The following is a 16,049-nucleotide window of genomic DNA, read 5'->3' as shown; positions in this document are numbered from 1 at the left end:
CTAGCTCTAGCAAACTCTGTCCAAAGTAGTGAAATGCTACAGACTCGCATTGAGGTTCTATACGACTAAATAACATGTTTTCTGGAAAGGTATAATAGGAGTTTAGGTGAGTGATGCTGTGGAAAGAGTGCTGGGGAGGACTGGTACAATGTTATGCCAAAGCCACTTCCGACCTTGGGAGGCAGTGGTGTTGCGGCCTCACGCCTCCAACACGCACGCGGAGGCTGGCTTCCAGCCCCGCACGATCTGGGGAATCCTCTGCCTCATCATCGCCTGGCCAGCCAATTGGCTGGCTCAGGGGGTGTGGCTTGCCACATTTAAGGCAAGCGTGGCAGAGGATCTCCCTCTTTGGCTGCTCAGCTGGGGTGATTTCCCACCCTCCTGCCCTTCATGGTTTCTGCTTTGACCTTGCTATGGACTTCAGTTGGTCGCCGTTAAGGGGCCTGGTAGGAATTTTTCCACTTGGCAAACTGGCACCAGCCATTTGGGTTTTTTGCCTACCTTGTAGCAAATCGTCAACAACTTCTTCAGTTTTGGCGGTTAGGCATTGGTAGGGGTATTGTTATGTAGATGTGTTGGGGGGGAGGAGTGCCATCACCTCCCCCAAATATTGAAGGGTAGTCCGGGAAAGGATTCCAGGGGGCGTGGCCTTGTCCGAAGCCTATGGAGGTGAGGGCCTAAGACCCCAGGGAAGCTCCTAGTTTATGTGCATCAGCAGGGCTCCCCCTGCTGGTGTTAACCCATCCCAGTGTTCTAGCAATCAGGCTGAAGCCGGATAGTCGGATAGGACCAATGCCTAAGCCAATACCGCTCATAAAGTTGTGGCCAATTTTTGCCCATTAACCTAATATAGTTGTGTCACGTGTCTTTATTCCTTCTGGTGGGAGGCGGGAACTCGCCACGCAATCTAGAAAGACAATACCTAGGCTCCAAAAAGACTCATATATGGCCCCATATATTGTTGTGTATATATTTACCATTGACTCTATTTGATAACTTATAGCTAATGTTGCTATTTATGCTCCCGCTACCCCAGGCAGCAGCTGGTGGTTCTAGAGCAGCAGTCCAGCTGACCATTCGTGGGTCATGCACAACTAATTTAAACTCAGAGTATACCCATTTAAAGTTCTGACCATAAAACTGCCATACACTGTCATTCTCATGGGCTTGAATAATATTGGAGTCTACTTTAGCGGAGGTGTTCATGTATCATGTGCTTCTGACCATTCTACCAGCAAAAACACTTCTACTTGCTCTCTGGAATGATTCCACACTCTCCACCAACCTCCACATGGTATTATGGAGGTTATCCTGACCCTCCAGAGAAGATATGAAGGACGTGCAGTTATGAGTGGGCACAGGAGAGGGAGAAAGGCCTGTAGCACTAGTGGGAGTCCCAGTGCTGATTTCTGCTGGAATGCTGGGTTGTTAGAATCCAGTCCTATGATCTTAGAAGAAAACCCAAAAACCAGTGCTATGATGCAGTGTAAATTTTATTAGGAATGTAGAAGACAGCATTTCAGTGAACAACAAGCAGGTTTGAACAGGGCAAAATGCAAAAAGCTCATGCGATTGAACAGCTTATTTGTTTCTGAGAGAGGTGATGTATTTAAATAATATTATTGCTCCTCTCCCTTACAGAAGGTCCTCAGTTACCTGGAAGTTCTGGTGCAACTGAGGTGCTAATTTCCTTGACAGAGAGAATAATTCCTGTGCTCTTTACTCTGCTATAGGAACATATGCCTTGAAGAGCTCTAGGCAAATAAATAAACAAACCTCAGAAAGGAACATAAATAGTGGGAGCAAGTTTAGATAGCAAAGAGATGCATGAAAGATCTAGCTGGGCCTGATTCCCAGGGGTGCTGAACGCCAGCTCCCATTGAGACTGACTGGGATTGGGGTGCTCATCATAGCTAAACTCAGGTGTAGCTGTTCAGCTGTTTATCTGGGTCTGTCTTCTTCTCGTTAGTTGATAGTCCATGTGAACTTAGCAGGGGCGGTAACAGATGCTTCCTCTGTCTCCAACGAATCCATAGCGACTCCCAAGTCCAAAACGAGATCCTCTAAGACCACCAGCTCCAAGAGCACCGGCTCCAAGAGAACCAGCTCCTAGGAACCCACTACCCAAACCACCAGGGGAGCATGGAGCATTTCCTCCTACAGCCACTGGCTCACAGCTAGCAGAGAGGATGGGTCCTGGGATGGTCACGATGCAGGCTGGTGGCTGGATCACTACCTCTGCTGGTGGGATCTGGTTGATGCATGAAGGGGCGACACCAGAAAGAATACCAAGACTAGCAGAAGGGATGCCGGATCCCACCAGGGCGCCGGAGCCATAGCCGTAGGTGTCACCAAGGCCAAGGCCACCAAGGCCTCCAAGGCCTCCAAGCCCTCCAAGACCTGCTGATCCAAAACCGACGACTGGGGTGGATGCGCAAGATGGGACAGCACAGGATGGTCCACAGTTTGCCATGGCTGAGTGATGGAGATGAGTCTGAAAGGACACAGGAGGGAGTAGAAAGATAGACAAGTGTTTTAGTGTTCTGGGGCCAATGGGAGATAGATGTTCCTGGAGAACAGCTCCATCATCCGTGACCATCATGCCTGGTGAGTGGGGCTGATGGGAGTTGCAGCCCAATAATATATGGAGGGCCACAGCCTCAACCAAAGAGTAAGGCTGCAGCTGACATATATCTTCATGTCTGAATTCAACTTCCATTTTGCAAGAAACACCCATTCTATGGATTGAACTAGCTCAAAGAATCACCATGCCATGCATATTTTTTAAAGCAAAACAGAGAGGAAGAGATGGATGGAGACAGATATGTCTTAGAAAAGTGACAAATGGTATTCCAAAAACTCCTTCTGGAGTCAGCCCTCTTACCTGCCTTTCCAAGCAATAGAAAGCTGAGAGATGTCGGAAGCTCTGGTGGAACTGATGGAAAAGCTCTCCAAGCCATGGGTTTATATACTCTCAGCCTCACTGGTCTGTGGTTTCAGGACACAGCGGTGGTATTTTCCCCGCCTTCCCCTGTTGCCCAAAGTCCTAATTAGCTGCCGACAAATTGCCTCATCAGCATCACACATCAGATTACTTTAATAATAGCCGGGAAGAGTTGGAGCAATTTGTCTTTAATGAAGCTGTTGTTAGATTCTCACAGTAACTGCACTGCACATTCCAACATGTTGATCTTCCTTCGCCCCCCACTGGGATAATGTTCCACCAGCTTCATTTCAGATCAAATAAAGCACAGAAACTTTGCAAAGAGGCCATGTGGAGGCATCACTGAACACAAGCCACTCATCAAAACCCAGGAAAAGCCTGGCTGGACTAGGCCATAAACCAAAGGCCCACCTAGCCAGCTCTCATGCTTGCCCCTCCGGAGAGGGGCTGCTTAAAATGGTGGCCGCTTGAGCGCCCGTTGCTGCTGGAACCAACAAAGCCCAGCCCCCTTCCTCCTCTAGGCAGGGCGGGGAGAAGCCAGGAGGAGGGAGGGAGGAGGTGCTGCCGCCGCCGCCGCCACCGCTGCCGTGTGAGGGAGAGGAAAAGAATGCACGTGTTGGTGATCCACACAGCGATTCCCAGACCGTCCACAGCCCGGGTCCAGAAGGCAATTGGGCCTGATCCGGCCCATGTACCTTAGTTTGCCTACCCATGGTGTAGACAATACTGTATAGACAATAGTATGGTTTGATATAAGGCAGTTTCCAAGGCCCTGAGTGTTTGTTGAACCCTGCTTTCAAGTTAAACATTTGAGGCAGGTTCCTACCCCACAGTTTTATTAATTCCCATATTTATAACTGACAGAGACTGAAACTGAGAATGATTCAACCTGCCGCTGCATCTTGCATGGCTAAGCATCCCCTACCTTTCTTTGAGGTTTCCTAGAACAACAAATCAAACAAACAAACACAGGATATTTGCTTCCTCAGAAGCTTGGCATTTTTCCGGAGCCATTTTCCAAGATCAAAGTCCCCATCAAAGCAAACTTCTCTCATAAGCTGTCCATGCCAAGAACTAAACGCCAGGCTGAGATTTAATAAGGACATGGCTGCAAGCCGAAGCTCCTGTTATGGAGTCCCAACACTCCACCATCTTTTCTAGTGACAGGTTGGATATTACATATTACACAATAAAGGCCTAATCTCTCAAAAGTGTCCATGTAGCAAATTTGTGGAGTTTAATGAACACTTCAGCCCAGCTTCCCATAACAACATGGCTCATCTAGTCCAGTAGCCTTTTCCCACAGATGTCCCTTTTGAGAAACTCTCTCCTAAAGGAAGAGATATATTTCCAATTCTTTTTGAGTATCTCAAAAAGTATATTGTTGAGCTGGGGAAAAGGGGGCAAGCAAAATGTTCAGGGGACTAGAAGAACTTTCTTAATGCTGATAGTTACCTGCTTGCCACTTTTTTGTATAAAACGGTATACAACTCCACTCAGCAGTTTCATGTAGATGTTAGACAGCATATGCAATAAGATTGAACCCTGAGGAACCCCATATCGAAGGCTCCACAGGGCTGAACAGCACTAACCAAGCATAATCCTCTGGAAAAGACCATCCGTCCATCCATGCCATGCCATCCATCCCTAACTCATACTATTGCTCAGGCATAGGCAAACTCGGCCCTCCAGATGTTTTGGGACTACAACTCCCAACATCCCTAGCTAACAGGACCAGTGGTCAGGGATGATGGGAGTTGTAGTCCCAAAACATCTGTAGGGCTGAGTTTGCCTGTGCCTGGTTTAGAACAAGTAACAGTGAATGAAATAATTTTGTGGAGTGATGACAGACTGGATAGAGAGGAGCTTTTCTTCCCAACCACACTCGCAACACTATGATACCACATAGTCATTGCTCCCCCCAAAGAATTCTGGGAGCTGTAGTTTCCCAGGGGCGTTGCTAGGAGATCCCCTATTCCACTTCCAGAGCTCAAATGACCTATGTTCCATGAGGAGAGGAATTTTTTTAAAAAAAATCAATTTTGTTAAACATTTTCAACTTATAATACAATAAAAACCAAGCAAAGGTAACATCTAAAGAGAGCAAAATAAGAAGAAGAAAAAGTGGGAGGAGGAGAGAACAAAAAGAAACACACCTACACAAACACAGAATTTTATCAACCTTCTGTCTTAACCTTCAATTCAGAGATCCATGTCTTCCCAGCTCCCACTTGGGACAGCTACCATCTTTCTCAGCCTCCCACCCTGAGAAAAACCACGCCATTCTGTCTCTCCTACAGATCTGAAGAGGGATTGATTGTTAAACCACCCTGAAAAGTGCAGCTTTGAATTAAGTAAAGGTCAGGCCATTGGTCAGGCCATTGGTCCATCCAGTTCAGTGTTGTTTACACTGACTGGCAGTGCCTCTCCAAGTCTTCAGACAGGAAACCTTTCCCAGCCCTACTTGGAGGTGCCAGGAATTGGGACCTCATGAATACAAGACAGATGCTCAACCACCTTTGAGACAGAGAGTGGTTGAGAGGGTGAGACTGAAATGTGCCTTAAGGGACCTACAGGGCTCCAGTCCCAGATTACCCAACAGGTGGACATTGGTTGATGGACAGAGTTGCATGACATTCAGCAAACTTGGGTCTGATCCGTCTAGTCTAAAAATGCCCTGAATCTTAAATTACAGTGCTAGCTTGAGGTCTCACACACTAGTACATTACAATTCTCCTAAATAATGGATATAGCTCCTCCATTTTCAAGAACAGTGTATGAGCTATTCCTAGTAAAGACTTCTTTGTTTTTTACTGGGAATAGCTAGTACACTGCTCTTGAAAATGGAGGACCTATATAGATTATTCTGGAGAATTATTGCTTCTTTGCCCTACTCAGAAGATTCATAGAAGGATCTTGATGTCCAAAATTAGTCAGACTTTGTGTTTGATCAATAGGGCCACATGACCTGGAATGTGCACGCCAGCTCCCTCGGCCAATAAAGCGAGATGAGTGCCGCAACCCCAGAGTTGGCCACGACTAGACCTAGTGGTCTTACCTTTTTACTCAGAGCGGGTAATTCTTTATAAAAGGGGAGGGGGAGGGAAGAGAAGGGAAATAAAAGATCAGGCTAATTCAAATTAAAGGCCAGGCGGAATAGCTCTGTCTTACAGGCCCAAAGGAAGGAGGTTAAATCCTGAAGGGCCCTAGTCTCATGGGACAGAGCATTCCACCAGGTCGGAGCCATCACTGAAAAGGCCCTGGCGGAGGATAGTCTGACTTCCTTAGGGCCCGGGACCTCAAAACTATGATTATTCATGGACCTTAAGGTCCTCTGCGAGGCATATCGGGAGAGGCGGTCCCATAAATACGAGGGCCCTAAGCCACAAAGTTGAAACAGGGGCAAGGAATCTATGGGACTCACCTGATGTTGTTGTACTCTAACTCCTATCAGCCCTAGCTGGCACTACCAATTATTGGGAATGATGGGAGTTTTAGTTTCAATTCCTTTCTTTCATTCATTTTATTCAGATTAGCTTGTTTTTTGTTGTATTATGTGGAAAAGTTTCAATAAAAATTCTTTAAAGAACAACACAAAATCAACAGCTCAAAATCCTATGCATGTTTTCTCACAAATAAGTCCCACTAAGACCAACAGTCGTCATTGTGGGACATCAAGTCACTAGGCATGGTGCTAAAATATTAATGAAAATTCCCAGAGAGAAGACAGAGAGAACTTGAAAAGACGATCTGAGTAATTTATTGTAATAAGCTGAGGACAGCAGAGTCCTTGGCTCTGACACCACTGGGATTATTAAAGTAATTTTGCACATGATGAAACCAGCAGATTTTGAGGGCGGATCTTGAGAGTAAAGAGATGTCATTGAGCAGGGATGCCACAGACACAGTATAAAAGGCCCTCACCAGCCCAGAGTCCTCCAACAGCTTCACTGATCAGCTTCTCTTGCCTTTTCATTTCTCAAAGGAACAGGTAATCTTCACTTGTCCAGGTCATCTTGGTAGCTTTGACCACTTTGAATTATAGGAGCTATGATTTGGGTAGAATGTAAAGTAGCTCAGCAATGCAACCAATGAGCCACTCATGTTGGCTGTGTTCTTTGGTTATGTTCCATGTGCCAAAGGCAGTGGTGCTACTGAATAACACTGGAGTGGCAAGAAACTTCAGGAAGAGAGTTTGCTGTTGCATTCAGGTCCTGCTTGAGAGTTTCTCAAAGTCATCTGGCTGGCCACCGTGATGACAGGATGAAGGACTAGATGGGCCAGCAATATCTGAAGGACCACATCTTCTCCATACATTACTTATAGGAACTCTCACCTCTCTACATCGAAGGGTTGTCATCTCTGCTTTTAATAATACTGATGTGTTTCTTCTTTTAGGATTATAAATGGACATTTTGATGACATTTAAACAGATTTTCTGTGTTGTGATGGTGGTGGGGCTACATCTCTCCCAAAACTCCTGAACATTGCAGCACTTCTTGTCTACAATTTTGCTTCTACTCCCTCCTGTGTCCTTTCAGACTCATCTCCATCACTCAGCCATGGCAAACTGTGGACCATCCTGTGCTGTCCCATCTTGCGCTTCCACCCCAGTCATCGGTTTTGGATCAGCAGGTCTTGGTGGCCTTGGTGGCCTTGGCCTTGGCAACACCTACGGTTATGGCTCTGGTGCCCTGGTTGGATCCGGCATCCCTTCTGCTAGTCTTGGTATTCTTTCTGGTGTCGCCCCTTCATGCATCAACCAGATCCCACCATCAGAGGTCGTGATCCAGCCACCTGCCGTCGTCGTGACCATCCCAGGACCCATCCTCTCTGCCAGCTGTGAGCCCGTGGCTGTGGGAGGAAACGCTCCATGCTCCCCTGGTGGTTTGGGCAGTGGGTTCCTAGGAGCTGGTTCTCTTGGAGCTGGTTCTCTTGGAGCTGGTGGTCTTAGAGGATCTCGTTTTGGACTTGGGAGTCGCTATGGATTCGTTGGAGACAGAGGAAGCATCTGTTACAACCCCTGCTAAGTTCACATGGACTATCAACTAACGAGAAGAAGACAGACCCAGATAAACAGCAGAATAGCTACACCTGAGTTTAGCTATGATGAGCACCCTATTCCTAGTCAGTCCCAATAGGAGCTGGGGGAATGTTCAGCATCCCTGGGAATCAGGCCCAGCTAGATCTTTCATGCATCTCTTTCTATCTAAACTTGCTCCACTGTGTCCCACTATTTATGTTCCTCTCTGATGTTTATTTATTTATTTGCCTATGGCTCTTCAAGGCATATGTTCCTATAGCAGAGTAAATAGCACAGGAATTATTCTCTCTGAATAATTCTAATGAAATTCTGATGAAATTAGCACACTCATTTGCACCGGATCTTCTGGGTAACTGGGGACCTCCTGTAAAGGAGCGGAGCAATTATGTTCTTTAAATACATCGCCTCTCTCAGAAACAAATAAGCTGTTCAATCGCATGAGCTTTTTGCATTTTGCCCTGTTCAAACCTGCTTGTTGTTCACTGAAATGCTGTCTTCTACATTCCTAATAAAATTTACACTGCATCATAGCACTGGTTTTTGGGTTTTCTTCTAAGATCATAGAACTGGATTCTAACAACCCAGCATTCCAGCAGAAATCAGCACTGGGACTCCCACTAGTGCTACAGGCCTTTCTCCCTCTCCTGTGCCCACTCATAACTGCACGTCCTTCATATCTTCTCTGGAGGGTCAGGATAACCCCCATAATACCATGTGGAGGTTGGTGGAGAGTGTGGAATCATTCCAGAGAGCAAGTAGAAGTGTTTTGACTGATAGAATGGTCAGAAGCACATGATACATGAACACCTCCCCTAGAGTTGACTCCAATATTATTCAAGCCCATGAGCATGACGGCGTATGGCAGTTTTATGGTCAGAACTTTAAATGTGTGTACTCTGAGTTTAAATTAGTTGGCTATGACCCACGAATGGTCAGCTGGACTGCTGCTGTAGAACCACCAGCTGCTGCCTGGGGTAGCGGGAGCATAAAAAGCAACATTAGGCATAAGAAATTAGTAGAGACAATATATGGGCCCATATATGAGTCCTTTTGGAGCATAGATATTGTCTTTCTAGATTGGCATAACATTGTACCAGTCCTCCCCAGCACTCTTTCCACAGCATCACTCACCTAAACTCCTATTATACCTTTCCAGAAAACACATGCTATTTAGTTGTATGGAACCTCAGTGTGAGTCTGTAGCATTTCACTACTTTGGACATAGTTTGCTAGAGCTATGCACACCTGTAAATCTATCTAATATATTAAATTATTGCTTAATGTGAGAAGAACCCCATTCTGGCTCAAAGGCCAATGATGCAGGGAGTAGAGATGGAGAGACAGCAGAAGTTGGTGGTGTCTGTTGTTGTCTCAGGAAAACATCTGCAGTGAGGGGTTGCAGGGACAGTTTATAAAGGTTGTCAGTAGAGCCGACTGCTTTGTGAATTGACACCAAGTGTTGCTGGTGAATCGTTCTCTGTGGAGTATGGTGGTTATAGGGTTAACCTCCAGTGATGTCCTGGATCTGGGGGGAGGAGCTTCTACCTGAAGCTGTGCATCACAGGTCTTTGTCTGTGTGTTACTTTCAGTTTAGGCTGAAATGCTGAGAGACACAGAGCGTGCTTTTGTGCTCTGGCACTGAGAGAATGTCTCCAAGCTCTGACGGTTTTTGTGAACTGATTTATGGTTGTAAATAAACGCTTCTAGATTTAGAAGAAACAGTCTCTGGACTTTTTACTCCTCCTTCTCACACGGAAGGCAACCGCTGCAACTCTGCATCTGCCTAGGTCATTTCCCACAGAGTTTGGCTCAGGGGAAACGTGCTGGACGGCAGTTTTTCGCAAGATTCTCTCCTTCTGAGCTGCTGGTATTGCACATCTTCTGACCAGAACCACCGGAGAAAAACTTTACTAGTGTAGATGGCCTGTAATCCATTAACTTCATATGGATACCTTTTATTTTCAGGAGGTTTCATGGTTTGAATCCATTTGGGAACATATGCTGAGAAGACAGCTGGGACGAAAGGACATAGAGAGAAGGCCCCGTTCTCATGTTGCCACCCTCCGGACCTCTCAAGGAGGAGGCACACAAAGGAGGTCCTCAGAAGATGATCTCAGGGTCCACGTAGAAAGAGGTGGTCCTTGGAGCATTGCAGTCCTGAGCCATTTAAGGCTTTATAGGTCAAAACCAGCACTTTGAATTGGGCCCAGAAATTAACTAGTAGCCAGTGTAATATGCTCAAACTGTCTTGCTTCAGTGAGCAACCTGGCCACTGAATTCTGCACCAGCTGAAGTTTCCGAACCATCTTCAGAGACAGCCCTATGTATAACGCATTGCAGTAATCTAACCTTGAGGTTACCAGAGCATAGACAACAGTAGTAAGGCTATCCCTGTCCAGATAGCGGCATAGCTGGGCCACCAGCTGAAGTTGATGGAAGGCACTCTGGACCACTGAGGCTACCTGAGCCTCGAGCAACAGCAAAGGATCCAGGAGTTAACTCCAAGCAATGAACCTGCTCCTTCAGAGGAAGTATAACTCCATCAAGATCAGGTGATCTCTCACCCATCTGGTCTAGGGAACCACCCACTAACAGTGTCTCAGTCTTATCTGGATTGACTTCAGTTTGTTGGGTCTGATCCAGTCTATTACTGAAGGAATACCCTGGTCCAGCACTTCCACTGCCTCCCCTGTAGATGTAAAGGAGAAATAGAGCTGAGTGCCATCAGCATACTGCTGACAACATACTCCAAACCTCTGGATAAACCCACCCAGTGCTTTCATGTAGATGTTAAACAATGTGGGGGATAGGATTGAGCCCTGCAGAACCCCACATTGAAGGTTCCATGAGGCTGAGAAGCACTCCCCAAGCAACACCCTCTGGGAACAACCATCCAAGTAGGCCTGGAACCAGTACAAAGCGGTGTCACCCACCCCAAGTTTTGAGAGTCGCTCCAGAAGGTTGCCATGGTCAATTGTCTTGAAAGCTGCTGAGAAGAAGAAGAGGAGGAGGAGGAGGAGTTTGGATTTGATATCCCACTTTATCACTACCCGAAGGAGTCTCAAAGTGGCTAACATTCTCCTTTCCCTTCCTCCCCCACAACAAACACTCTGTGAGGTGAGTGGGTCTGAGAGACTTCAGAGAAGTGTGACTAGCACAAGGTCACCCAGCAGCTGCATGTGGAGGAGTGGAGATGCGAACCCTGTTCCCCAGATTACGAATCTACCCTTCTCTCTCTCTTTTCTCTTCCTGCCCACTTGAGAAAACAGAGTCCAGATGTGTTGGGCCAGTTACATGTTGGAGGAGAACCATAGTTGTCATGGCAGCCATGCCAAGCTGGGCATGGTTGTTGAAGTCCCCCAGAACCAGCAGTCTAGGCCTCCTCAACACTGCCTCCGAAACCAACTCCATCAGCTCAGGCAGGGAGACTGCTAGTCGGTGAGGTGGGCAGTAAAGCAGCAGAATCCATAATCTGTCTTGATTGCCCAATGCTAAGGACACATGCTCTGGATCTTACCCAAATTGAACAGAGAGCTGGGAGGGAGAGAGGAAGGGAAGAAGAGAATCTCTATGGACTACAGCAGCAACTCCCCCTCCTTGAGCGCCAAGTCTACCATGATACTACGCCGAATACCCACGTGGGCACAACAGGGTGAGACCAGATGCACCCAGTTCACCCAGGTCTTAGTGAAACAGCCCAGATTGGCTTTCTCATCCACAATCCAGCCATAGATAAGGGTGGTTTTACCGTGAGCTGACCTAGTACATAGCAGCAGCAGCTGCAGACCCGAGGGCTGGCTGATAGGACCACCACAGTTCCCCAGGTTGGAGGAAGGGCTGGCTCATGGCACAGGCAGTAACTTGCACAGCCTGTGGCTTCTCCCACACCTTACTTCCCCCTACACTGAGCCACTGTAAATCACTTTTGCTTTCTTTATCAATGGAATCTCTATGTGTGTGTTTTTATATTCTTTTTAAGTGATGCTTGTGAAGTGTGATTGAGACTGAACAGGTAGTGGAGGGGACTGCATCGATCCAGCTTCCCGTGATTAAGTCTACTCTGAACCAAAGCTCAACCAACTTTAATGATTAAATTCCAAAGGAAAGAGTGTGTCAAGTCTTCCAACTCAAGCCCTGGGCACTTTTCCAGAAAGCAAATAGAACTGCCCTGACCATCTAGGAGCCAGTGAATGGGACACTCAGAAGCTACATTGGAGCCAGGAAAGTCCTTGAGGGTGCCATTGCTCTGAGAAATTTTGGAGACCCCCTCTGTAATGTACCCCACCTATGCCGTATCATGTAAGGATTCTAGAAACTCCCTGAAAATGCGCCCCAATCCTGCAAAGAATGCTCCAGAGATGGAAGGTCTTGATAGGAATCCGATCATCATTCCCTTCACAGTAATCCATCTTTAAGGAAGAAAAGAGTCTAAATGCTAAAGTAGAACAGGAGACCAGAGCTATGATGCAGGTAAGTTTTATTAGGAATCCAGGGGTGTGGGAGAGATACATAATTGAACAAATTCTCAAGAAGTTGGTTATTTTTTGAAAAAGACAAATCTGAAGAAATATACATAAATTGTCTCTGTATTGCAAATCTTGTCCTAGAATGAGATAAGTTCTATTTGTGGGATTTGTAAAACTTTCCCCACCTCTGCCATTTTCACAGATGTATCAAACTGAGTGGGCATTAATTCCAGGGGACAAGTCCATAGTTGTTGTTTTTTTGCTCTTTAGTCTGCTGGAGAAGTGCAGAAGAGCTGTACAGATAATAAATAAAAGCCAGGGGAGGGAAAAGCACATAAACAGTGGGATAGAGGGGGATTATGTTAAGATGAGAAATGGATGCATGAAAGATAGTTGGGGGTCTGATTTTCAAGCTTGCTGGGTGCCCCCATTGCCCAGTGGCTTCATCAGGAATTGAGGATGCTCAGCATATCTTAAACCCAGTCTTGAACGTTTTGCAGTCCATATTCGTTCCCCTAATAAACCTTCCATATTAACTTAGCAGGGGCGGTAACAGATGCTTCCTCTGTCTCCAACGAATCCATAGCCACTCCCAAGTCCAAAACGAGATCCTCTAAGACCACCAGCTCCAAGAGCACCGGCTCCAAGAGAACCAGCTCCTAGGAACCCACTGCCCAAACCACCAGGGGAGCATGGAGCGTTTCCTCCTACGGCCACTGGCTCACAGCTAGCAGAGAGGATGGGTCCTGGGATGGTCACGATGCAGGCTGGTGGCTGGATCACGACCTCTGCTGGTGGGATCTGGTTGATGCATGAAGGCTGGACTCCAGAAAGAATACCAAGACTAGCAGAAGGGATGCCGGATCCCACCAGGGCACCGGAGCCATAGCCGTAGGTGTCACCAAGGCCAAGGCCACCAAGGCCTCCAAGCCCTCCAAGACCTGCTGATCCAAAACCGACGACTGGGGTGGAGGCACAAGATGGGACAGCACAGGATGGTCCACAGTTTGCCATGGCTGAGTGTTGGAGGTGAGTCTGAAAGGACATAGGAGGGAGCAGAAAGATTATTATAGGTAAGGAGTGCTACAATGCATTAAAGTCTAAGTTAGGTTACCCAATGGCCCATCTAGTCCAGCATTATCTTCTCACTGTAGTCTTCCTGATGTGGCAATGGGAGCCTTGTAAGTAGAACACAAGCACAAGAGCACCTCCCTCCCTCCGTTATTCAGAAGCATTACTGCATTTGGTTTTATAGTGTGCCAAAATGGTGGTTGGCACCTTTACAGAGGTAAGAATGTCCCTAAGTTGATCTTCTGCTGAAAAGCTGCTCTCATTCATCCTTTTTTACTGGCCTTGCTAAGTGGTGCTGATGAGAGTTGGAGGCTGATAGAAAATATGAGCTTGAGAGCTGGAGGCTGATGGGTATCTGGAAGCCCACAGCTCTCCTCCTTCTGCTCTAAGTATTACAATTTGGAGAGTTTCAGGTTGACCATGGCTACTACAGAAATGCCCTAAATATTTTTATGCCACTTGCTAGTGAAGTAATCATAATCAATTGTCTGCATTCTCCGGGTTAAAGCATAAGCGGCTTCCAAGGCAAGGAAGACTAAGGCATTCCCAAATTCAATGTTGTCCCCTCCAGAATTGCCAGATTCCTGCCTGCATGGCCATTGGTCAGGAATGATGCAAGCTGCAGTTCAATAGACTTTGTGAACTCCAGCTCCTATCATCCACACCCATAATGGCCAATGGCCAGGGCTGATGGAAGCTGTAGTCCACATGTGAACATAGTAAATGTCAGCTGAATCAGTCCTTCACCCTATTATCACAGTAGGGTCTAAGAGCATCCACAACACTTCCCTCTCGTTGCTTCTGGTCATTGGCATTTGGAAGTACTACTCCTCTAACAGTGGAGGTAGAACATAACCAATGAACATGGTCAACATGGCCTAGCTCATTGGTTGCATTGCTGAACTTCTTCACACTCTACCCAAATTAAGCTCCTGGAATTTAAGGCGGTTAAAGCTACCAAGATGACCTGGGCAAGCCAAGCTACCAAGATGACCTGGGCAAGCCAAGCTTACCTGTTCCTTTGAGGAATGGAAAGGCAGGAGAAGCTGATCAGTGAAGCTGTTGGAGGACTCTGGATGGATGAGGGCTTTTTATACTGTGTCAGTGGCATCCTTGACAGCCCAGTGACATCACTTTGTTCTCAAGTTCCACCCTCAAGAACTGCTGATTCCATCATGTGCAAAATTACTTTAATAATTCCAGTGATGTCAGTATTATGCTCTCCTCAGCTTATTACAATGAATCACCCAGATTGCATTTTCATGTTCTCTGTTTCGCTCTGTGAGAATTTTCATTAAATTTGCAGAGCCCCTTACTTCTGTTATCCCCAAAATGGGAAACTGGTGTGGCCCTTCAGAATGTGGCTGGACTCCAGGTCTTAGAATCATAGATGAAAGGGATCCCCAATGGTCATCTAGTCCAACCCCTGTAATGCAGGACTTTCAGCTAAAGCATCCATGACAGATGGCCATCCAACATCTGCTTGAAAACCTCCAAGGAAGGAGAACCCACAACCTCCCAAGAGAGATGGTTCCACTATTGAACAGCTATTGCTGTCAGAAAGTTTTTTCATATGTTTAGTCAGAATCTCCTTTCTTGTAACTTGAGGCCATTGGTTCGAGTCCCACCCTCCAGAGCAGGAGAAAACAAGTTTGTTCCCTCTTCCATGTGACAGCCCTTGAGATATTTGAAGATGGCTATCATATCTCCTCTCAGTCTCTTCTTTTCCAGGCTAAATATACCCAGCTCCTTCAACCGTTCTTCATAAGGCTTGGTTTCCAGATCCTAGAAACCATTTCTGGAAATCATCCCTGACCATAGGGCATGTGGCATTCTAAACCAGATGTAGCAGAAATGATGCTCTACCATTGTCTCTGATCATTGGCTCTGCTGCCTGTGGACTAAAGAGAGATGCAGTTCAGAAGCAACTGGAGGGCCGAAGGTTAGCAAATTTTGTACTTAAGGGCTTGCCGATGGGAAGGTCAGTGATTCGAATCCCTGTGACGGGGTGAGCTCCCATTGCTCAGTCCCTGCTCCTGCCAACCTAGCAGTTCAAAAGCATGTCAAAGTACAAGTAGATAAATAGGTACCGCTCCGGCGGGAAGGTAAACAGCGTTTTCGTGCTCTGCTCTGGTTTGCCAGAAGCGGCTTAGTCATGCTGGCCACATGACGCGGAAGCTGTACGCCAGCTCCCTCGGCCAATAATGCAACATGAGCGCCGCAACCCCAGAGTCGTTTTCGACTGGACCTAGTGGTCAGGGTTCCCTTTACCATTACCTATAGGACTGAACAAAAAGGACTGTAAAATATAAAGTGCTTGTTGTTGCCTGTGATGTTACCGAAGGGAGGAGATGGTTCTCCACGCCTGACACCCACTTCCCAATAGCCACCACGAGTTGCTCAAGTGAGGAGGCCTCCAGCAGCAGCAGACATAGACAGGCAATAGGGTGCTCCCTCACAGTTACCACTGCCATTGCCCCTACTCGGAACAAGCACTGCCCAAGCTTGGCAGAGAAAATAAGGA

The 16,049-nt window shown here is 46.8% G+C and overlaps 1 protein-coding gene and 2 long non-coding RNA genes across 3 annotated transcripts; 1 reads left to right on the top strand and 2 right to left on the bottom strand.

Annotated features, from left to right (window-relative positions):
* Positions 1-1,475: 1,475 nt before the first annotated feature.
* On the bottom strand, positions 1,476-3,128 carry LOC309358921. Its single transcript, XR_014163671.1, has 2 exons — positions 2,885-3,128; positions 1,476-2,494 (listed from the first exon to the last, which is right to left on the bottom strand). It is a non-coding gene; the product is annotated as an uncharacterized lncRNA (long non-coding RNA).
* Positions 3,129-6,893: 3,765 nt separating this feature from the next.
* On the top strand, positions 6,894-8,518 carry LOC309358847. Its single transcript, XR_014163665.1, has 2 exons — positions 6,894-6,935; positions 7,486-8,518. It is a non-coding gene; the product is annotated as an uncharacterized lncRNA (long non-coding RNA).
* A 4,309-nt stretch (positions 8,519-12,827) lies between these two features.
* LOC309359473 (uncharacterized protein) lies at positions 12,828-14,596 on the bottom strand. Its single transcript, XM_081893138.1, has 2 exons — positions 14,539-14,596; positions 12,828-13,489 (listed from the first exon to the last, which is right to left on the bottom strand). The coding sequence occupies exon 2, from the start codon at positions 13,466-13,468 to the stop codon at positions 12,992-12,994; it is 477 nt and encodes a 158-aa protein (XP_081749264.1). The 5' UTR covers positions 13,469-13,489; positions 14,539-14,596; the 3' UTR covers positions 12,828-12,991.
* Between the last annotated feature and the right edge of the window lie 1,453 nt (positions 14,597-16,049).

This window comes from Podarcis melisellensis, assembly GCF_964234715.1.
Source record: "Podarcis melisellensis genome assembly, chromosome: 16".
NCBI classification, from domain to species: Eukaryota; Metazoa; Chordata; class Lepidosauria; order Squamata; family Lacertidae; genus Podarcis; species Podarcis melisellensis.
Note: the sequence above shows the minus strand (reverse complement) of the source record. Positions and strands in the feature narration are given on the sequence as shown.